This window comes from Epinephelus fuscoguttatus, linkage group LG19 (assembly GCF_011397635.1).
Source record: "Epinephelus fuscoguttatus linkage group LG19, E.fuscoguttatus.final_Chr_v1".
NCBI classification, from domain to species: Eukaryota; Metazoa; Chordata; class Actinopteri; order Perciformes; family Serranidae; genus Epinephelus; species Epinephelus fuscoguttatus.
This window is the reverse complement of record NC_064770.1, coordinates 35,865,451-35,888,237: the sequence shown is the minus strand read 5'-3', so window position 1 is coordinate 35,888,237 and position 22,787 is coordinate 35,865,451. Positions and strand designations below refer to the sequence as shown.

At 42.1% G+C, this 22,787-nt stretch overlaps 2 protein-coding genes across 2 annotated transcripts in view; both read right to left on the bottom strand.

The window, feature by feature from the left end:
- Nucleotides 1-22,787, bottom strand: part of LOC125879051 (myosin-9-like) — a 110,472-nt gene that overhangs the window by 53,810 nt on the left and 33,875 nt on the right. The gene's annotated exons all lie outside the window — the stretch shown is intronic.
- On the bottom strand, nt 13,928-22,189 carry txn2 (thioredoxin 2). The gene is made up of 4 exons (XM_049560812.1): nt 22,058-22,189; nt 17,499-17,779; nt 14,963-15,086; nt 13,928-14,189 (listed from the first exon to the last, which is right to left on the bottom strand). The coding sequence occupies exons 2-4, from the start codon at nt 17,777-17,779 to the stop codon at nt 14,073-14,075; spliced, it is 522 nt and encodes a 173-aa protein (XP_049416769.1). The 5' UTR covers nt 22,058-22,189; the 3' UTR covers nt 13,928-14,072.

Genomic DNA, 22,787 nt, shown 5'->3' with positions numbered 1-22,787 from the left:
CAAAACAGGGAGCTGATAAGGATTTAGTGTCTGGACCAAGGATACTTTGGCAGGGTAGATTTTGGCCATCAGTGCCTTGAACCTTTCACTGTTGAACAACTCGAAACGCTCAGCGATCATGTCACTGCTAAAAATAAATAATTTCACCCCACTTGCCTCCGGGGGAATTAAAATATTTTGTTGATCTGCTTTATATAAATAGTTTATGCTTGCTTGAGATCTTAGATGCTAGTGAAGAAAACATTTGGATGATATCTTAGCAAGACTTTAGAGATGTTTGAAAACTACTTTATATGTTAATTAGAGGATGGATTGGAGTCTTTAAAACATCCAGTTGTGGTTTAAGAAAACTCAGATAAAATGTAATGATAATTCATTTTAAAGTTTCACAATTTCGCTTTAAAACTCTTCACTTGTCAGCATGTTCTGTCAGCGCATGCATACATCAATCTTGCATCGATATTTTGCCTGTATTTAAACGCACGACTGCACCTTGCTGATAAACGATTAGATTAGGAGACCTCACAAGATTCAAACCGCAGCAGCGTTGTGTAATCTACTCTCACAGGTTCCCATGATCCCATCACTCAAACAGGTAAGCCAAGATTCATGACCAGACACGCTGACACTACATGGGAACCGCTACGGGTGATGATATAATTAATGTGTGGGAGGGAAACACTTGTTCAGACTTCAAATCACTCCTGACATTTGTTTTTACTGGCTCTTCAAAAACGCCTGACACACGGAGAGGTAGTAGATGACGTGTTTATGTAGATTAAATCAAAGACGAAGCAAAAGGTGTGGAACAGGTGTTTCATTTGATATAGAAAATGAGGAATAAAGAGAAAGGAGTGCAGCGCTGGTAGGAGAGAGACAGTGCAGGAAAATTTAACAAAACAGGGATGAGTGAGATGATGGATGTTGAAATGACAGTTCTGCGCTGCCACTGCCAAAGTCTACACAGAAGAATGGAACAGTACAGCGTGAACCTGTTTGCTTGAAATATTCTCCTGGGATTATGATTGGGTGATTCGAGCCCAGTTTGCTGAGTGGAACTGAGAGCACAGTGCCAATCCACATGCCACAAGCAGATGGGGAGACATTAGCAATGGAAAATAAATATATTTTCCCTGTCTCAGTGTGAAACATGGATTGAAAAATCGGCAGCTTTGATCAGCAGCATAAACTGGTGTGGAAAATCATTTAGAGCTCGGATTCATAACCAAAGGTGCATGTACCCCAGGGGGTGTGTGGAAATATTGTGAAGTAGCTCAGTAAATTTGTGGAAAAAATTTGAAAATATGATTGGAATTAGAAGAGATATCCACATACTGAATCACTGTGACACACAGGTTGAGAGTGATTGGAATTTGTAGTTAGTCAGTGAGAAGATAAAGGTACATAAGTTAAGAATGGCTGTACTTGAAATTATTTTTTTAAAGGCGTTATATCGAGATCACAAGTTAATTATTTTATCTCAAGAAAATGAGCGTAGTCATGTCAAAATAATGAGATAATAAACCCATTATCACAAGAAAACAAAGGTTTTTAAGCAGGTTAATTCTGCTTCTCTTCACTTTACCGTGCTGCACGCTGTTCAGGTCTGGTGGGAGCTAGCTAGTGACGCTGCTCATTTGGCAATTACTGATGGTAATGCCATCGCAACCCATGGGTTTGCTGCGGAAAAACTGCCCACCAGCAGCCACCACCATGTGTTACCTCTCTCAGTGACTTCGTACTGGCTTTGAATTGCAGGTGGGAACACGCTGGCTTATTTGTATTAATTTAACTTGGCTCATTATTCGCTGGTAACTTGCTTCTAGTGGTCCCAACCACTCCACTGAAGGAAGGATAGCAAGGCGTTTGGGTGCTGACCACCAGCAATGGCTTTATTGCAGTCTTGGCCTTCTTGTGCGGTTAAACAGTAGCCTTGAGTTTATCTAGACACTTAATTCTGCTGACTATCATCATTCTTTGCTGCATGCGATCTTCACCATGACACACCCGAGAGAGAGCTGCTTGCCTCTGCAATGAAAGACACATCACACACTCACAGGTTACCCACAAGGCCACTGCCATTACAGGGGAAAAGCGTGAGCCGGTAACACGTGGCTCAGGAGGTAGAGTGGCTCGTCCACTAACTGGAAGACTGGTGGCAGGATACTGAACCCCAAATTTCTCCTGTTGGATGGGACCAGTTTGCCTTGGGAGACCCTACCAGTGGCTATTAGCCCCGGACAGCACAGCTCCCAAGATCGCGGGAGACATATCTCATCTGGCCAACGCCTTGAGGTCCCCCTGCTGCCCCCGCAACCCAGCTTCAGATAAGCCTTTGACAATGGATGGATAGACTCTGTTGTCATATACACACGGGCCCCAAAGACACACACATGCACAAACAGGACCTATACAGGTATTGAATGGAGACATGTCAGAGCAAGGGGGGATCGACTTGGGTTGGGCACTTGGGGGTTCGATGCCTTACTCAAGGCCCCTCTGCAGTGCCCAGGAGGTGAATATTTACCTCCAGTCTCCTCCAATTCATCCAGCTGAGTAAGCAGCTTAATTTTGAGCTGCAAAACCCCTGAAGCATTGTTATCACTGTTAGCTTGGTTAGCATGGTTACCACCATTAGCAGTGTCAACACAGCTAGTCGGGCTAAAATCTTTAATAATGCTATGGTTTTTGCAGCTCAAAATTAAGCCGCTTACTCACTGGGGTGGGCCAAATTTTTCCGTGACACCACCATTGGTTGGGGCGGCATTACCAGCGGTAATTGCAGAATAAGTAGCGCTGCTAGCTAGCTCCCACCTGACATGGGTGGTGGCGCACAATAGAAGCAGCCAAGCCTAACGTTAGCTAACCAGTGGAGACTGGAGGATGGGCAGTGGGGACTATCTTTCGGTATGTTAACGAAGGTAGCCAGTTTTCATATAATAAAGACAGGCAAGACATTTACAACACATGACATTTAAATTTCGCCACCTCTAAATGGACAGCCCTTTGAAATGTGGCGCTAAAGCTAACTGAGTCAATGAAGTTCCGGGCTAAAAGGAAAGCACTTTTTGTAGTTTATGTAATTTTGCCTCTTTTGTTTGTTTAAAAGTTAACTGGTCGATTGGTGTCAGGCTATTGAAAGCAAAATTACACAAAACTGACATCTCTAGCTAGCTAGCTCCCACCTGACACTGATGGTGGTACACAGAGCGGGGCAGCCAAGGCTAACGTTAGCTAACCAGAGGAGACTGGAGGATGGCAGTGGGCACTATGGATGTTAACACAGGTAGCTGGTTTTCAGAAAATAAAAGGCAAGACATTTACATTTACAACACACAACATTAAAATATTACCACCTCTACATGGGTAGCCCTTTGAAATGTGGTGCTAAAGCTAACTGGGTTAATGGAGTGCCGGACTAAAAGGAAAACACCTTTTCAGCCTTTTGTTTTCTTGAGAATCAACATAAATAACTTCAAGATCTCGAGATAATGGCATTGAAAAAATAATAGCAAGTACAGCTGTTCTTGGCTTGCACAAAAAGTTCAAACAGTTATCTAACGGTGACAAATAAATGCTTGAATGTAGCACTTCTGCCACTGGTAGTACAAATGCAGACTTTATCAAAACCAACTTCAACATTGACAATTTAAGTGTATGTATAAAATATTGCAATGAGTAGCAGTAGTGTTGAATAAATTAAAATGAGCACATCTGGAACATGATGGTGATGCTGATTAAGTGGGATGTGACAGAGGTACTGGTTTAGAGGAAACATGAGGGTAATTCCACTCTTGATGTCTTAATGTTTTCCTTTCTTACACTTCAGGATGATGCAGGAACAAGAAACAGATGACGCTGCTCTGTGCTACAGGGATAAACAACTTTTGACACGACCTGATGCAAATATTGCTTTCATAGGTGACATCAACACGATCAAATTACAGACTTCAGCACACCACACAAAGGGAACGCTTCTGCTGATTCACTCAGCAGAGAAGTCAAAATATAACAGGGGCTTAGGTATGGCAGGCATTCACTGACAAACAGGAAAATCACATTTTCTGTTCAACGTGTGATTTATGTTCACTATGTGTCATTATGACAGGAATGCAGCTGTGTGTTTTCCTATACGTTTGGCAGCTGGGCATCACATGTATGTGGAGCAAAACATCGAAACAGTCAGCATGCCTGCCTGGAAAATTCAATAAATCTCACACACTCTCCCTCCCCGGGATGGATGGGAAATATCCGAAATTTAAGCTGAGAGGTCAAAGGTCGCCTTGTCACCCGTTACTTGAGCAGGACCAGATGCCAGGAGAGAGGAGAATGAGGGGGAGTAACAGAGAGAGGGACTTTAAATAAACACATGTGCAAATTGCGAAACAACAAAAAGTTCATATGTAATAAAAACCTCGTGTAGAAAAAGAACATGAATGACACAACAAAGGCACAAGATGCAGAACAAACACAAATGGGCACAGAGAGAAATGCAGGGTTAAAACGCAGGCATGAATTACCAAATATGGACACTTCTGACCTCACTATCTCCCTCCCTCTCTCCGCTTCCCGCTCTCCTTTTCACTGTGACCTAGTCTCTCTCTTTTTCCTTCAGCCGGTGGTAATAGCAGCAGCAGGGTGTGTCTGCAAATCAGGGTGTGCAAAGCCATTATATCATTCAGTCAGAAAGAAAAGGACCCATTCAGGGACAGCATGTTAAAAGGGTGGCATGTTAGCTCACTGGCCACTCGCTGTGTAATTACTTGTGTGAATTCATGTGTGCGGGCATTCACACTTTGTGAGAACGTGTTCGTCTGTGCCCTCATGAATGAGACGTATACACGCTACACGAATGTATCCAGTAGCTCAGATCTGTGTCAAATTTAACAGTAAATAGGTTGTTTAATGTAGCGCCGTCTGACCCAGATCCTGGAGCTGCGAGCTGTTACCTGACAGAGAAAAGTCACCACACGCTTGAATGTGAGTCCAGTGTAAACACACTGCTGCTCATTCCAACAACCAATCATTCCCCAGTCATGTACAATCTCACTGCTGAGACTATTTACGAAACTTGCCTCAGTTCACACAGCCTCTTGGCTTGATAAAGCAAAGTGTTTTGTGTGTAAAGCCAGAACCACAAAGGATAATTAAGAGCACCACCAGCTTTAAAGATAATGCAATAATGAGAGTGTGGTAGAGCGACTGGTTATTTGTTCTGTCTTCTGTCTGTTAGTCTCACCCTGTTTCCTCTTCTCCCTTTCACTGTTACCCTATTGCCAGAACATAATGTTGGTATTGTATGTTTCTGCAAACCATAAATATGTTAGATCTGTATTATGTAATGGATACATTAATATGTTTACATTTCTTTACATTTCATAAACACTGTGGTTAACGTGTGGTTAGGTTTGGGCACAAAAACCACTTGGTTAAGGTTAGGAAAATATCATGTTTTGGCTTAAAATATCCAATTTTGGTTAAAACCGCTCTTCAAGGCACTATCCTGGCTGGAAATGCAGTGATGTCTCGCAAAAAGAACAACCATTTTAGTGGCACTATAGCAGCTGGAAATGCAGTGATGTCTTGGTAAAACCAACCACATTTCGTGGCACTGTCCTGGCTTGAAACACCCTGATGTGTCAGTTAAAAGCCACCACTTTTCGTGGCACTATCCCGGCAGGAAACACACTGATGTGTTGGTAAAACACAAGTGGATTGTGGCACTATTATGGCTGGAAACACAGCAATGTGTCAGTAAAAAACAACCACTTTTCGTGGCACTATCCTGGCAGGAAACCGAGTGATGTCTTGGTAAAACACAAGTGGATTGTGGCACTATTATGACAGGAAACACAGCAATGTGTCAGTAAAAAACAATCGCATTTTGTGGCACTATCCTGACAGAAAACAGAGTGATGTCTTGGTAAGACACAAATGGATTGTGGCACTGTTATGGCTGGAAAACAGCGTTGTCTCTGTAAAAAAAACATCTTCCTGTGATACTATCCAGACAGGAAATGCAGCGATATCTGGGTAAAAAATAACCACTTTTCGTGGCACTATCCTGGCAGGAAACACAGTGATGTCTTAAAAAAACAAACCACAACTGCTTCTCAGGGCACTTGCCTGGCACAGCAGTGTCTGGTTAAAAAACAACTTTTTATGGCATTATCCCTGGTGGAAAAGCAGCCATGTTTCAGTAAAAAACAACCACTTTTCTTGGTGCTATCCTGGCAGGAAACACAGCGATGTCTCTGTATACTACAACCACATTTTGTGGCACTATTCAGGCAGGAAACACAGCAATGTCTTGGTAAAACACAACTGCTTTTCCTGGCACTATTCAGGCAGGAAACACAGTAATGTCTCAATTTAAAACAACCACTTTTTGTGATACTATCACGGCTTGAAACACAGCAATGTCTCTGTAAAAAAAAACAAACACTACTTTTCATGGCACCATTCTGGCTGGAAATGCAGCAATGTCTTGGTAGAAAACAGCTGCTTTTTGTGGCACTATCCCAGCAGGAAAGACAGTGATGTCTCTGTAAATTACAACCACATTTTGTGGCACTATCAGGGCTTGAAACACAGCGATGTCTCGGTAAAAAAACAACTGCTTTTCATGGCACCATCCTGGCTTGAAACACAGTGATGTCTTGGTAAAATACAACCACATTTCGTGGCACTATCCTGGCAGGAATCACAGCAATGTCTCTGAAAAAACCAAATGCATTTTTGTAAAATCAAATGCTTCTTGTTGCACTGTCAGAGCTGGAAAGGCAGCGATGTCTCTTAACAATTGCTTTTCGTGGTACCGCCCCAGCAGGAAACATAGCGATGCATCACTACAAAACACCCACGTTTAGTAGCTAAAAAAGCCACAGGAAACACAGCAGTGACTCACAGTAAAACAAGCAGTTGGTTGTTTGTTGGTTTCAGATATTGGTCGACAGTTAGACAGACATCTCACCTTGGTGTCACATCATCCACCATCCCCTCCAACTCCCGATGAAATGTCATTACATTACTTTAGAAACATTGATATGATACACATGAAACATACAAGTGATGTGATGTATTTCTGGTTTGTAGAAACGTACAATGCAAACATTTTCCTCTGGCGTCTGAGCTGGCCTACATCCTCCTCCTTTCCTTTGTAATCAGTACACAGGAAGGAGTGATAAGACACATGTTGACTCACAAAACTCAGGAATGTGGAGTAAAGGGCAAAACAAACAAAGCTTCCACTCTTTTGTTAAGATGTCTCTGCGCTAATTCATCAACACCTCTAATGTGGTCAACACAGTATTGTGAGCCATGTGTACGTCGCATGGGAAAAAAGATGGAGTGATGTAAACAGCAACAGTGGCTGCTTTGTCTGTGTCTGGGTTTGGTATTTGTCTGGAACAGAACGGAGAGCTAACAAGGTGGAGGGCAGCATGTGTTTAAAATATAAATATGGCAAAGTATTTACTATAAACACAGAACGCTCTCTGGCCGTGCCAGATCTGAATGTTGTTACAGAGTTGTTCGCTCTCCCACACATTCAGGAACCTCACACACACACAGAAAACATTTGGATCACTGACAGGCAATTTCATTTCAAACAAACACAGCAAACATTAACAGTTTCAGGCTCTGGGATACTCTCAGTGGAAGCAACGTGCAGCTCTGCCTCTCGGCCCGTTTGTTCAGCAGCAGCAGCAGCAGCCGCCGCTGGCTTCCCCTGTCTTTTTTTTGCCTTATATGGTCACAAGAGTGGTTGAGTAAGAGAGAGAGACAGCGGGAGCGAGGACGGAGGTGTGGTCTATTGTTTTTGGCGGAAGAGGTGTAGGGTTACGCGCTGTTCTTGAACCTTTGGAGCTTGTCGTCATCTATTCAGTCACCTCTCTCCTCTGTGTGAGGGCAGACAAAGAGGATGAGTAGACAACACAGGGAAGTGTGTGTGTGTGTGTGTGTGTGTGTGTGTGTGTAAGGGGCAGCCTGGGTCATGAATCCAGAGGCCTATAGAGACTGATTATTGAGAAGCAGAGAGAGAGCAAGTGGTTAGAGTGGTAGATCATTAACAAAAGGTGCTGTCATGCAGTCCCAGACATCTCAAAGCTATGCAGGAATGCCTTTCATCCAGCGGACAACAATCGTACATCTGGATCACCTGCTGACGCAATGCCAGTGGAATTCCCCCCGTTTCAAAAACCACTGAGTCTCTGCCTCTGGTTGCTACCGAAGCAGCTCTGCGTGAATACATCATCTGTGATGACCTAAGCCGAGCCAGGACCACTAAAAGTGCAGATGGAACATGTCAAATGATGTGCGCTTAATAAGCAGCCTGGAGGCCCCGGGCATGATTCTGTCAGCTGTGGGCTCTGTAATAACATGCCAGGATGGGAAGGCAGGCAGGGGTGGGAATGTTTGTCGGTTAGCGAGTCGTGAGAGAAGACGGCGTGATGAAATGATGACTAGCGGGACTCTCTGACTGCAGGTGCTCTCCTGTCTCCTTCTGCTTTGTTTGACCTCATTTACACGAGTGTTTCTAGCGGGCAGTGACACAGAAAGCCTTTAATCCTTCTCCACACACACACACACACACACACACACACACACGGTCTTATGGGACAGAGTTCTCACACCAAAGTGTGTATAGTAAAGCAGGTAAAACAAAATGGGAGATATTACTTATTTTGTCTCATATAAAACAGTTTCTTGTTGCGTCGTCCTGCTGTTAATGATTTACACTGTCCAGTGATAACACAACAATTTGTCACTTTTGTTTTTATTATTGTGAAACATAGCAACCAAACACTCAGACAGCTGCAGAGGTCAGAAGTCTACAGCAGTGATTCCCAACCTTTTACCCGAAGGGACGCCATTTCTATCACTGAGTAAACTAACGACCCCTGACTGAGTGACATATTTTATGGATATCTCATTATATTCAGTGCATAACAATAAGGAAGTTTGTGTAAGACGAGCACTTTGGACGAACTTTCAGCAGATGAGAAGTTGTGGATGGTACCAACAGAAGCGTTCCTTAGCGTCCCCATGTTTGGTCCCCCCTCTGTTGGGGTACCTAGCACACAGATCTGGTACTAAAAGGTGGAGCTGTGAACACTGCAGTCTGATTGGTCAGTAGAGGACGGTCACTCTGCTCAGGGCTGAGTTGTGTCTGGTTTTGAGGCTCATGTAACCACTGTTCATACTGTGGAGAGTTTTATTAGTAAACTGTAACTATAAAATGAAAGGATGTTTTGCTGCCTCTCACAGCAGCTGGAGTCTGAGAAACAATAACTTCATTCACTGGGCCGACTGCCGGTGACTTTTAATCCCCAAAAAAGAGTCACGGAGCATCGTTCCTGTGGGCTCCAGCAACACTAAACCCCTGAGCTTGCCTGAGAAGGACTAAATGCACAAAGCTGCTATTTTTAAATATCCCATGGAGAGAGACTAAATGCACAAAGCTGCTATTTTTAAATATCCCATGGAGAGAGACTCTCACTGCAGCCTGTTCTGTTTTGTTGTGAAAATGTGGGCGTGCAGCCTCGTTCTGTGGACGATAAACCAGGTGCAGACTGATAAAGGAGGAAATACAGTGAGTGCTGGACGGAGCAGTGAGTGACAACAACCCCGCCCACATTTAAGAGGACTGTCTGTGGTGGAAACACTAGGGTCTAGGTGCCATGTCTGAAGGGTTACTGTTGGTTCCAGAAGCACCATACTGAAAGTGTTTGGTGGAGACAGGGCTTTACACCCTTTAAAATCAAGAAGATCTAACGACTCCCCCATGAAGCTTAAGTGACCCCTAGTGGGAGCCGGGACCCCCAGGTTGGGAACCACTAGCCTACAGTACAGAAAGGCAGAGGCATAAACTAGGGTCACATGGCAGAGAGTCAGACTCGAATCACAAATTTGATGACTTTAGGCTTGACTTGACAAAAACAAAAAAGACTTGCAACTTGACTTGGGCGTGGCCTTCGGCAGCTGCAGCCCTTGAACTGAGACACAGCTAATGAGTTGGTCCCACCTCCACAGAAGGGTCTGGGGCCCCCACACTGTGTCTGAAAAAAACAGTAATCACATGCATTTGGACTGGTGACAGACGAGCAGGTGGTCTGACATCTTACTCAGCAGGTGAAACTGAACATAAGAGGCTAAGTGGGGCAGTCAGCTGTGTGCCTGAGGGTCAGAGTCTGTCTGACTGTGACAGAGGAGAGAAAGGTGGTTGGGCAGTGGATGTTTGATCAGGTGAGAGACTCAGTGCATTGTGATGTGAAGATTAGAGAGACAGACGAGAGGGTGGACGGTGCTGATTTGAGGGGATGACAGAAGGGAGGTAATTTAGAGGGCAGCGATAAGTGGAGGGTGGTGTGTGGGCGTTTTTAGTTACGTTGATGAGAGGGTTGTGACAGGGTGAGTAACACCCACATGTTCAGACAGACGGCAGAGAGACGTGGTATGTATGACACTGACATACAATAACACTAACTGAGAGCTACGTCATGTTCGTCAACACTGTCGTACGCCGCTGGTTCCCAAACTGGGGGTCTCAACCCCTCTAGGGGTCGCTAAAGCTTCACAGTGGGTCAAGAGGCCTTCTTGATTTTACACAGTGTCGGATTTTTGTGTTTTTTACACATACTGTAGGCCTTTATCTCACAGGATAAGGACACAGTGAAGGCCTGAGCACATGCTATAGTCTCAGAACCTTCACTCTCTGCTAAACAGCCTCGTTCTACATTACAAATGTGCGTAGTTAAAACAACAGCGAATACAAAGTTGACAAAATGTCACACTGAGTTTGCAAGAACTGCTCCGTACCATCTGATATCTCCAAAGCTGCCTGGATCAAGGCAAGATGGAGGGACCAGTGGAAGTCAGCAGAACCATCAAGGCTCCACCACGACACTGAAGACCCCGCAGATGTTCCCAGCCAGCACCTGCCCCGAAAGCAATGGACAACCCTCAACCACCTGAGGACAGACTTAAGACTCTACTTACGACTCAGACTTAAGACCACTGCAAACTGTGGAACACGTAATAACCAGCTGCCCCAAACACCGGCCACCGAATGGTGATCGTGGTTTAATTGACCTGGATGATGAAACACTGGACTGGTTTGCCTCAACGGAGCTGAAGGTGTCAGGACATACGCCAGAAGAAGTTATTTATGAGACAGGAGAGGATGGTGCAAAACAAGGGAGGAACATCAAGTAATTTTTTAAGCACTGGGGAGAGATTTATGTTTTTTCTTTTCATTTTGGCTTAAGGGAGAGACATATCTCTCTAACTGGTTGTTTTTTGTACTTATTTTAGATACCCTCTCAATCCCAAAACCCACCAGCAGGTTTGAAAGGCATATCTTCTTTAAAAACTGTCTGTGCTGTATGAACATTTAATTGGCTCTGATACTACCTGCATTTGGTGTGAATATATTATTATTTATGGTGGAGGGAGGGTCATGCTTTTTCCCGCCAGTCACTCATGGAGGCTTAAGGGAAAATATTTGAAGCCTCTAGGGAGGGTCAAGATTAAAACAAAAAAACCCAACAAGTCATCCCCCAGCTACCCCCCTGAATTTTTGTGATGTGACCTCAGTCTGAACAGTCACATCAGAATTCACTTTTACACCACCCACAGATGGAGAGGCACTGAGAGATGTTGTTAAAGCTGGTCCTCAACACCCTAAAATTTTGGATGAAATCTGTCCCAGTGGAACCATTCACATCACGATCATCGCACCACTCCTGGCTTTGACTCCGTACCCACACACACAGATAGCAGCCAGTTCTCCACAAAAATTCATAATTAAAAATGTGTCTCTCTTTTACCTCATCATCTGCTCACGAATGCACCGGCGTCCACTATACATCTTTTTTTTTTTTCAGATTAATTTTTTGGTTTTATTCGATAGGACAGTCTACGCATTGCTTCCATAGTGTGGTGGTGGGGCATAGTATCACGATATTTTGTGTAGCATTGTATCGATACACAGACACCAAGTATTAATCCATAATTATTTAAATTATCCATACTGTAAATACAAATTAAACTCTAAAAAAAGAATCCAGTGGTTAAACGTAAAAAATTAAGCTAACAATTTGCACGCAAATTTTTTAGTCAATCCAACTTTGGCTTTATAGAGTAAATCCTAAAAGTCTTTTTTAATGCTGACAAACTCAAATACATTTAGTATGATCAACATGATCCGCTTTAACATTTAAAAACTTAAATTAAGTTGAATCAACATAATATTCATCCAAAAGTTGTGTTGATGTGATTAAACTATTTTATTTAAGATACTCTAACTCATTTATTTTAATTCCATCCTACTCAAAACTGTACAAACTGTTTTTGATTTTAACCAACTTCTTAAAATAAAGTGTCAACTGTTTTAAACACATTAAGTTTGAAGAAGTCTCTTGGATGACTTAAGAAAGTCCAGTTGCCTACGATATAACCCTGAGGATTACCATGACCTGGATGACTGAGAATCTTCACCGATAAGCTCACGAAGATACTACAATTAATACAGAAACAGTTTACTCACGCCGAGTCTCACTCTATCCTTTAAACTACAGTTTACTGCTATAATGAATCATTAATCAGTGCATATTCTACTTATATTCACAGGTGGACAAACACACATGAAAACAATTAACCCAATAACCCTGAAACTGTGTGTGTTTCATTTAAGTCAATACATGCCAAATGTGTGTTTTCAAATTATTTACAATTTTAGTTACCATCATAATTTATCATTTAATGTATCCTCTTATCATAAAAGATAAATACAACTAGTATCAGCAGTCCCACCGCTATTCCATACTACATTGTGCTGCGTTGTTCTTCGGCCAGTGTGGGTCAGTTCAGGACGATGACCAGTTCCCTCTGGAATTTGATGTTGACCTCAATTTAAAAATAATGTGAACAGCCTAACAGAAAAAAAAAGGATCTGGGCAATAAATCCAAGAGGCGTGTTCATGTCTTTCAGGCGGGAAGTTTTTGGAGCATAGGTCAACGTGTCTCAGGAGTCACAGGACTCATTTACTAGCTTCAATTCACCACTACAAGACTATCCCCAACTTCTAGTGTTCTCGTACTTCGCTGCAGAGTCAGACGGCCACTGCAGCTTTCCATAGATACAGTACAACATAGCATCTTGCTGCAGGGCACGCTTCGCCGCTGCTTGGTGTGTTTTCTGTAGTATGCCCTGTGAAAATTGCATCAGTGTCATTAGGGACAATAAAACTGCGACCCCCTTGTCATTTTTTCCGACCACAGACAAAAACACGATTCACATACGTAACATCTTCTGACTCCTTTATTACGCCACTTGGTCATGTTTCCGGTACATAGAGTTCATTTGAGTAATAAACTAAATCAAACTCAGATTTGTAATTCCCACTTGACGCTAGATTCACAGTCAGGACCCAGATACACACACACATGCACTCACACACGCACTCACACACCTTCCGTTCTCACGTTATTAGGCATAATGGTGTAAAATGACCATGTGTGGCTGAGTGATGTTAGTGAAACGCCGCCACCGTGTGGACTAAAGCAGGAACTACAGTTAACACTGTCACAAGCCTCATTCAGTATTGTCAGCTCTTAAGGTAAATCCTCTCCAGCACTACAACTAGACACGTTCATCCCTCATGTTATACAGTATAAGTGCAGTACAGCGGCGTATTTTCCATTCTACAGACTTTTACAGCAAACGTACACAACCAGCCCGGCTGCTCCTGTAATGAGCTGAGGAGCCATCACATTGTGGAGAGAAATGAAACTGCTGCAAAATGGAGCATGGCATGAACTAAAGTTTTAATGGAAGCACACACCCATCTCTAGACAAAAAATAAAACAGGAGGAAACACAAAACAGAAGGAGACAGAGGCCGTAATGCAAAGCTAAAGCAGTGTGTGTCTAGGGATGGGTGTGAGCATTTGAGCGTTTGCCAGCTGGGATTGTTTATTTGTCGGCTGTTGCTAAACTGGCTCAAGATGGCGGCCAGGATCACAGAAAACAGCACCGTGACGGTGGTGAGTGGCAGGGCGGGGACAGCTGGTTCATTGTCCAATGATCTTGGTGACAAATGAGTCCAGCTCATCATCATCTTTGATCCCCACGAAATGGTCGACGACGTCACCTCCCCGTATGGCGATTACTGTCGGAACGGCAGACACCTGGAAACACATCAAGTCATGTGTTATAACAGCCGTACTTAATCTTTTTTCATAATGTACCCTTTTGAAATATTGTTTTAGCTAAGTACCACCTGACCAGCGCAAAACAAGTAAGTGGGCACGCCAAGCAGCTCTTGTTTAAAAGGTCTTTAATGCAGAGTGACGTGTCGAGTCTACGCCTCTTCCTCAGGCTGTCACCGGCCCAGGGCTACCCAATAACCCCTTTTACACTGCCTGTACAAGGCGGCAATGTCATGTCATTATTCTGCCTCGCCGTTTTGTATTAAGGTACGTTTGTGGAATAGGAGAAAAGAACTCTCTCGCTTTTAAGCCGGCAGTGGAGGTAGCAACAAATCCAAATCAACATCTGTGTGAAGCCCAGTTCAAACCAAAGATTCTCAACGAAACGTAACCGCTTTAGTGTGAGAGCAGCTGTGTCAGCAAGCGAACACAGCGTTCATGGTTATTTTGACTTGACTAGCAGGGTTCACTACAAGCTGATTGGCTGCACACCGCTGCAACTTTTCTCTGCCATTTTTAAACGGATTTGTCTCATTGCAAATCTTTGGTCTGACCACGGGTTAGGGCTACTGTGTTGTAAGACAAGACAATAACATTATGACTATACAACATGGGTTTACATCAAGTACTAAATTAAGTCCTTCAGGCATTTGTTTTAATTCACAGGAAAAGAAACCCAATGATTATTGTACACAAACTACAAAGTTTAGATTGCAAAGTCAACAATGCCACAAAAAAACTGAAAGTCTCACCCCGTATTCGATGGCCAGGTCTGTGTGATCGTCTATGTCAACTTTTGCCATGGCAACACGGCCTTTCTGTTTCGCGACAGCCTTCTCCAACCTCGGCCCGAGGATCTTACAGGGTCCACACCACCTAAAAACACACAAACAGATCCAAAGTCAAAGTCCATCCATCCATTTTCAGCCACTTATCAGGGGCCAGGTCGCGGGGGCAGCAGGCTAAGCGAGGCATTCCAGATGTCCTTCTCCCCAGCAACCGTCTGACCCTCGAGGTGCTCTGTAGAAAAAGCTACTATGATTTTAAAACAAGGAGCAAACCAGATCAAATGGATGGCACAATTTAACTTTTAAGCTTTGAGAACGTTTAATAATCGATTAACAATAAAAACATGAAAAATGATGGTATGTATTTATTGGATTTTACCAAGTTTCACTGTTAAACAAAGTAAAAAGAAAAAACTGAAAGTGTTTTCTTTACAGCAGACATTTTGACTTGTCACAGCAGGAACATATCTCAGTACACGATGACACTGAGCTGACCCTTTATCTGACTAATCTGTGTCTGGATCCAGATGAGATATATGTTGGGTGTATATACGTCTACACCCAACATGAGAATGCATGAAATCATTAGAAGCTACAGAGATGAAGACCTCTCTATAGGACAGAGTATATATAGCAGCTTCTTTCCAGTAACTGTTGTGTAACCTCACATGTCTTCAGAGTGGAATCCCCCCGGTCAGTGGTGTACATGTGTGTTTATTTTTAACAGCAACACACACGCACATTGTATGTTACACTTCTAGACATTTAAAGGGGCAGGACAGCTGTAAAACAAGGTCTGTCTCAAGGTCAGTACCTAAATCCCAAAACAACACCCACACATCAGTGTTGATACAGGATTTTAAGGATTTCCCAAACTGCTCCAACACAGCGACCTTCAGTCCTGGTCGCTGAGAGTAAGACTGTTTTTTATCATGCAAGATAGTTAATTACAGAACACTTAACTTATGTAAAAAAACACAGCATGGCTAGATTAGCATTTAAACTTTTCAATGATTAGAGAAGAAGCACGAAAGAAGACAAACGCCTTAATGAGCTTAAATCATGATTTTAAACTTAGCATTTTAAAGGGTAACTTTTGTTTTTGCAGTAAATAACGCGAAATACGCACATTAACGTTGCGAATGAAGCGAGAATCCTGATTTTGCATCACACGCTTATTCACAAGAGTTGGGAAAGCTGAATTCCAGCAACCAATTCGTGCCGCAATAGCCAGTCAGCATTGAGATCCTCCGGGGATGCATGACGCAGAGGACGTACCAGCCGACGTTCATTTATCGATTCAGTAATTTCCTGTGTGAAGAAAGCCAACAGAAAAATGCTCTAGCGTTCAAACTTGTGAGAGTAACGGTGTGAACATGACAAAACTGTGTGAATTAAAGTTTAATTTCAACCAAACAAGGGTTAGAAATTGTTGGATCAATGGAAAAATGAACCAGGACTGTTTTTGTAAGTTTTATTTTGTTGCTGTCGACTCTGAATGAAGTGTATTTTACGATGATAAAATTAGTGTTTATTTAAACAGAGTCTGGTGGGTTTGATGATGATGACCTCTGGGCTGTTTCTAGTTGAACAAAAATGACATTAAAGTTTAACAAAAAGCTCCATCTCTGTAGGGATCCTTTACATGATGTTATCAGACACTTAAAATAGTAGTCTCAGCCTGTCAGTGACAAAAACAAACACTTGTAATGGACGTACTTTTACAGGACACAAACCTCCCGAGTGTTTACATTACAACCGGTTTCATGGCTGCTGGTCACAGCTCTCTCGCTCAACACTTTCAACCATTGTTGTTCCTGTTAGTCACTCAGACACAAACACATGGGAAAATAAGGTCCAGGTTGAAAAATACCAAAGCTTCCCTTAAAGGCAAAATCAGTGCCAGCTTTAAAATCAAATCTAAAACCCACCACTATGTGTGTTTAATGCTGTTTGCACAATCTTTATGAGTTGGTTTAATCCTTTTTCTACATCACTTTAATTAAAGGGAAATTTCGGTTTATTTCAACCTGTCTCCTATTGTCCTAAATTTGTTTCAATCCTAACGATATGAGGCGGTCTTTGTGGAAAAAAGCTTGTTTAGTGGACTAACTTTGCACTTGAAGGTTGCCCGTCCACTTACGTTTTAACAGGTCTGACGCTACTATGCACCCCGGCTGTATCTAGGCTAACGGCTAACATGCTAACTATTATTTTTATGTCACTAGTCACTTGAAACAAATTTAGGACGATAGGAGACAGGTTGAAATAAACCGAAATTTCCCTTTAACATACAAGATTGTAGCGCTGCAATCACTGAGTCAATCAAAGGAAATCATACTTTAATGTTCATCATTCTCAGATGCAAGGAGATGATGCATTTCTTCATTTTTTCAAGTCCATTTTAGGATCACATTACATCTAATCACTTTAATTAGTGTATACTTTCATATAGTCGGTCTGTTAGGTCAGACCGTCATCGACAACCCGCCATACTCACTGTGCATGGAAATCAACTAGCACGGGCAGCTCGCTCTTGATGACCCTGTCCGTGAAGTCATCGTGGTCCTGAACGTTGAAGGAGACTTCCCGGCGGGTAGTGTGAGGGAGGGAGCGAGGCAGAGTGCGTGAGGGGGACAGGAAGGAGACCCGGCTTGTGGCGGACTGCAGCGAGGTGGAAAAAGCAGGCGAGGAGGCGGTGGCGGCAGTGGACGCTGGGAGGCAGCGGATGTCTTTCAAAGAGGATGTCCAGATTCTGCGTACTAGCAGCCTGTGAGCCATCTGAGTGAGAGCACAGAAGAAGGATGTTGATTAAGGTCATTGTGATTTCAGGACAGTTTGACACTTGTTTTACTGCATCATAAGAGCGTCTGTAAGGCCTGCATGTTTACAGCCGTTCTATACACACAGGGCGTACTGTGGGTGTGTGTGTGTTTACCTGTATGATTTATGTGCATTACCCTGAGGCACAAACAAGCTTTGACTAGATTCTATCATGACTTTAAAGCCAAGGCACTGATAGGCCTTTGAACTGATGATGAAACCAGTAAGAGAAGAAAAAATGAACTGCACGACTGCACTGTGTGCGGGGAGAGCTGCTCAAACAAACGGCCCCTGGTGGGATTAATAAAAGGTGTCTGAATCTGAATCTGTGCAAAACAAGAACAAACTGGGCTGGGTTGTTTAACTGGGAGGCAAGATAACCAGTGTGCAGTATAAAATCACATGACAGACCAGTGCTCATAAAATCACAGCAGATCCACTGCACTCTTTATGGTCTCAGTAAGCGCTCTGACCTTCAGGGTGCAGGTTAAGCGTGCCCAGGGTGCGGACTAAAAGAGGCACCACATCATTTGTCCCACTTACCACTCAGCTGCTTAATGAGCTCTGATCACATGGTCTGGAACTGGTGCTAATGTCCTACATCAAATTCCCAGAGATGATGGTTTTTTTATATGTTTTTTGTGACACATGTTTTCCCCTTGGGGCAGGAAAAGTTTCACTCATGTTACTAGGCAGCAAAAAGCACTGAGACATCTTTTAAAAACTGGTACAGGTCTTATTTAATTTAAAATAAAAGGATCTTAAATCCTATTAAACACCTACGTCTACCGGCAGTATTAAAAACTGGCAGACGTTACTGGCCAGGAGGATCAGGATTAGAGCTGAAAGAATTAATCAAGTCGTTTGGGAGGTCATTTTCAGGTCTACAGATTCAGGAAGCTAATTTAGAATTAAGCCGTGTGCTTGGATATTAAACTGGGTATGTTATTATATACAAATAACATGGTCTGAATTTAAGTCTTCAGCTGCACAAAAAGCTATTTAAGAAAAACATCAAGTCACTGTGAGGAAGGCTTAATACTGGGGATGCAAGATATTAGAACTTTTGCTGTGCGATATGCCGATATATGACAACTTGTTTGGATGATAACTGATACATATATTTCCTTTTTTCCCCACCTAATTTTAGCGATCATCAAGTCTCTTCTGTAGTGGAATTAACATCATGTTACACATGTATACTCTTATCGTGATGGCCCACCAGCAGATGGAGACATGAAATATTATACTTTTAAAAGTAGGGCGATTATTCGGCCGATTATAGCCATTAGAGAGTAATCGGCTTCTACAGGTCTGTAAATGTCCGTTTCACCCAAGCCACTACTAGAGGAGATGACACAATGCTGATAAAGCCGATCGGCTCCTCTAACATCTCGCAGTATTTTTCAATATATATCATTTTTAGTATGCGTGTCGACCGGTGACATTCCCGCGCTGGTGCACAGGAAATGCTTCCTCACAACAAGAAGGGAGGGGGAGGAAGAGCAGAGTGTGTCATAGCAAGAGGTAGAGCGCAGGTAGAAAGTGAAAGCAACATGGCGTAGAAGCGGCCAAGAGACACGGTTCAGAAGTGGATCCTACCACAAAGAAAAAGCCTGGACGTTCAGCTGAAGCTCTATTAGCAAAGAAGGAAAGTGACCGACGGAGAAGGTAAACAAGGATTTGTATTGGCGTCGCTTTTCCTCGGTGGAGAGCCCTGAAGGAAGAAATTGGGCTGAGGGCAGACACGGATGTTGCCTTGCTGCTGTTGGATCAGTAAGTGACTTGGTTTATAATTATATTATGAGTAGTATGTGTTGCTGTTACATGTACTGGACCTAGTACTTTATTATTTTCTTGGAAATGGTGCTATGAATGTAATGTAATGTTAGCAGCCTGGTGTTCGTCCTTGTGTAGCGTTGTGTACACGGTGTGAAGCGAGTGTTACTCTGTGTACACGGAAGTGCCAGCTTATTTGTTGTAATAATGCATTATCCGCTGGGGGGCCACAGAAGTTACGCACTATAGCTTTAACACTTATTTTCATCACTAATAAAATGCAGAGAATATGGTGTTTTACTTAGAAATTATGTCCTTGTGTTACTTGTTGCACTATAACCTACCTCTGTTAAACTGGCAATAATAAGAAGAAGAACTCTGGTACGGTGAACATACATGTGAATGTCTTAATTCATATAGACTTTGCATGATTATTTTATTTCCCAGAGGTTTACTGCCTTTTTGCACATCATATTTTTGATTTATTTTGTGTTCAAATGGTTCATATGCTGCTTGATCCACACAATTTCTGATAATAAATGCATTTAAAAATAGTTCCTTCGATTTATATCCTTGTAACGAGTGTTTGAACTATATTTAACCCATTAAAAGCAGGTATTTCGGGGGTTTTTTAAATTGAAAAACGTAAAAATTTAATCGGCCGATATATTGGTTATCGGATTTTTTTATTCCATAATATCAGAATCGGCATCGCCCCCAAAAATCCATATCAGTTGGGCCCTATTTAAAAGTATGTAATATTCATTCATTGTGCAGAGTAAGAAATGATATAGTATGTTGGCTTATACTGATGATGTGACACTATTATCATGTATCCCTACAAAATATGATATATTATTATAGGTTAAGTAATTAAAATTTGCTCCATCTTCACCACCCGCAACATGACAGTGATAGTCACATGAATGCATCAATAATTATAATCCAGTAATACAATTTACATCATCGTGAAATGGGCCACTCTGCATAGAGGGAGCTTTTCCTTTTTAAACTTTAAGTATATTTTGGTGCAAAACTTCTGTGCTCTTACTTGAGTACATTTGTTAATGCAGGGCTATCGCTTGTAATGGAGTATGTCTACACGGTGGTACTCCTACTTTTACTTGAATAAAAGGTCGGGGTATTGTGATTGTGCCTTTGTGGTAGCTGCTCCAAAGCTCTGGTGTAGCCTTCCACTCTCAATTAAATCCTCCTCCTGCACTGACACTTTTAAGACGAATCTTAAAGTGTACATGTTTTCAATGGCCTTTGGTTGTTCGTAGTGGTTTTAATATTTTATAATCTTTTCACGTTTGTATTTGTTCTTACCAGTTTTATTCTGTTTTATATCTGTGTACATGTTATATCGCTATATATTTGTGTGTCACTCTTATCTTTTGTACAGCATGTACAACATTAAATGTGATATATAAATAAACTTGATTTGATTGGAGTACTTCTTTAGCCTCTGCTTTCTTTACAATCCTGCTGCTGCCACACTGGGACCTCCACAAACCGATCAACATTATAGTTTTTCTGTGACAATTTGTAAAAGGTCCTTTTTGAGTTGATGGATAGTTTTAAAGTTCAGTGTTTCAATGAGTGTTTATCTTCAAGTATAATATGAGATTACACAATAAAGTGCCTCATTTAAGACATTATAGTTATAACAGCTGCTCTCAGGACTCTTACACTATATGTTTCTGCAATAAATATTTTTTAAATACATTTCCCCCACATAACTCAAGAGTAAAACTTAATCTTCCACCCAAAAAATAAGGTTTAGTCCCAGCTCTCAAGAATGAGTGTTTTCTGTTTGTGAATTGTGTCTTGTTGTTTTAAAATATATAATCCACACTGTGGTCCTGGTGGCTAGTATGAGTTTATGGTGTCTTGTATGTCCATGCAGGCTGGGCACAGTTATACAGACATAACACAGTTATAAGCAAGACATTCATATAATTAAAGTGGAGTACAAAGTACAGTATTTCCCTTTGAGGTGTGGAGGATATAAAGTAGCATAAAATGGAGGTATTCAGCTACAGAAGTACTTGAGTAAAAGTACTTGGTTACAGTCCAGCTCTGATTAACAGTTTGTCTGAAGCCATGTTGCTCTGCTGTTAAAACACACTCACACACACACATGAACAAACAGAGTTTAAATAAGTGTCTTAATTAATATTTCCTCATTACCATCTAGTCTCTGCCTCAGTCTCAGTGTTTTCACAGCTTCTTATGTTTGCTAACCCGGCGCCTCATTTGCTCCCATAACCTACGTTACGTATGACTTTGCCCTCTTCGTCGTCCTCCTCCTCCTCTTCCTCCTAACCTCTCCCTCCGTCTCCTCCTCGCGCTGTCACACACACATACACTCGGCCCGGACAGTTTCTAAACACACTCCTAAATGTCACACAGCGGAGGTGGAATAAAAGAATAGGATGTGTTTTCAGTGTTTACCTTGCTGCTCTGGTCGCGGTGATCTCGGCCTTGGCGGACCAGTGAAGTACTTCCGCTTTAATGCCGCAGATAGAAAAAGGGACAGAGCTGCTTTTTAGCGCCTCTCATGTCCGCTGCGCTCTGAGCGGCGCCCTCGCCTGGTCAGATGAGGAAGTACAGGACAGTCCGTTTACACTACATGTATCTTTGAAAGTAGCTCCAGCTGACACACTCAGTTAGTTTAGTACAACCAACAAGATTTTCTTTGACCTAGAAAAACTTAATTAAGTTGAACCAACTTAATATTTATCCAAAAGTTGTGCCGATATTAAGTGGTCAAATTACTTTATTTAAGATATTCTAATCTACTCATCTTAATTCAATTCTACTTAAAAATGTAAGTAAAGTTTTTTTAAAAAAAATTTGACCAACTTCTTAAACTAAGATATCAACTGATGAACACACAAGAATGAAACAAATTGTTTTATGCTGAAAACCTTTATTGAGAGTTTTAGCTACTAACCCCACGAATCATTTCACTCTAAAAACATATCCTTTGGTTCAACTTAAAAAAAAAAAGGGTAACTATTTGCATGCATCTTTTTAAGTAGCTCCAATTCTGGCCTTGAGTGAGTCCTATGAGTCTTTTGAAATCTGACAAACTCAATTATTTTAGTACAACATACGAGATTTGCTTTGACTTGGAAGGTTTAATTAAGTTGAACCAACTTAATATTTATCCAAAAGTTGT

Coding starts and splice junctions, on each gene's coding strand:
- txn2 (XM_049560812.1), bottom strand. CDS start 17,779: ATGGCTCACAGGCTGCTAGTACGCAGAATCTGGACATCCTCTTTGAAA. Junction 15,087..17,498: donor CTAGTTGATTTCCATGCACA/GTGAGTATGGCG, acceptor GTGTGTTTTTAG/GTGGTGTGGACCCTGTAAGA. Junction 14,190..14,962: donor ACCTGGCCATCGAATACGGG/GTGAGACTTTCA, acceptor ATGTGTTTCCAG/GTGTCTGCCGTTCCGACAGT.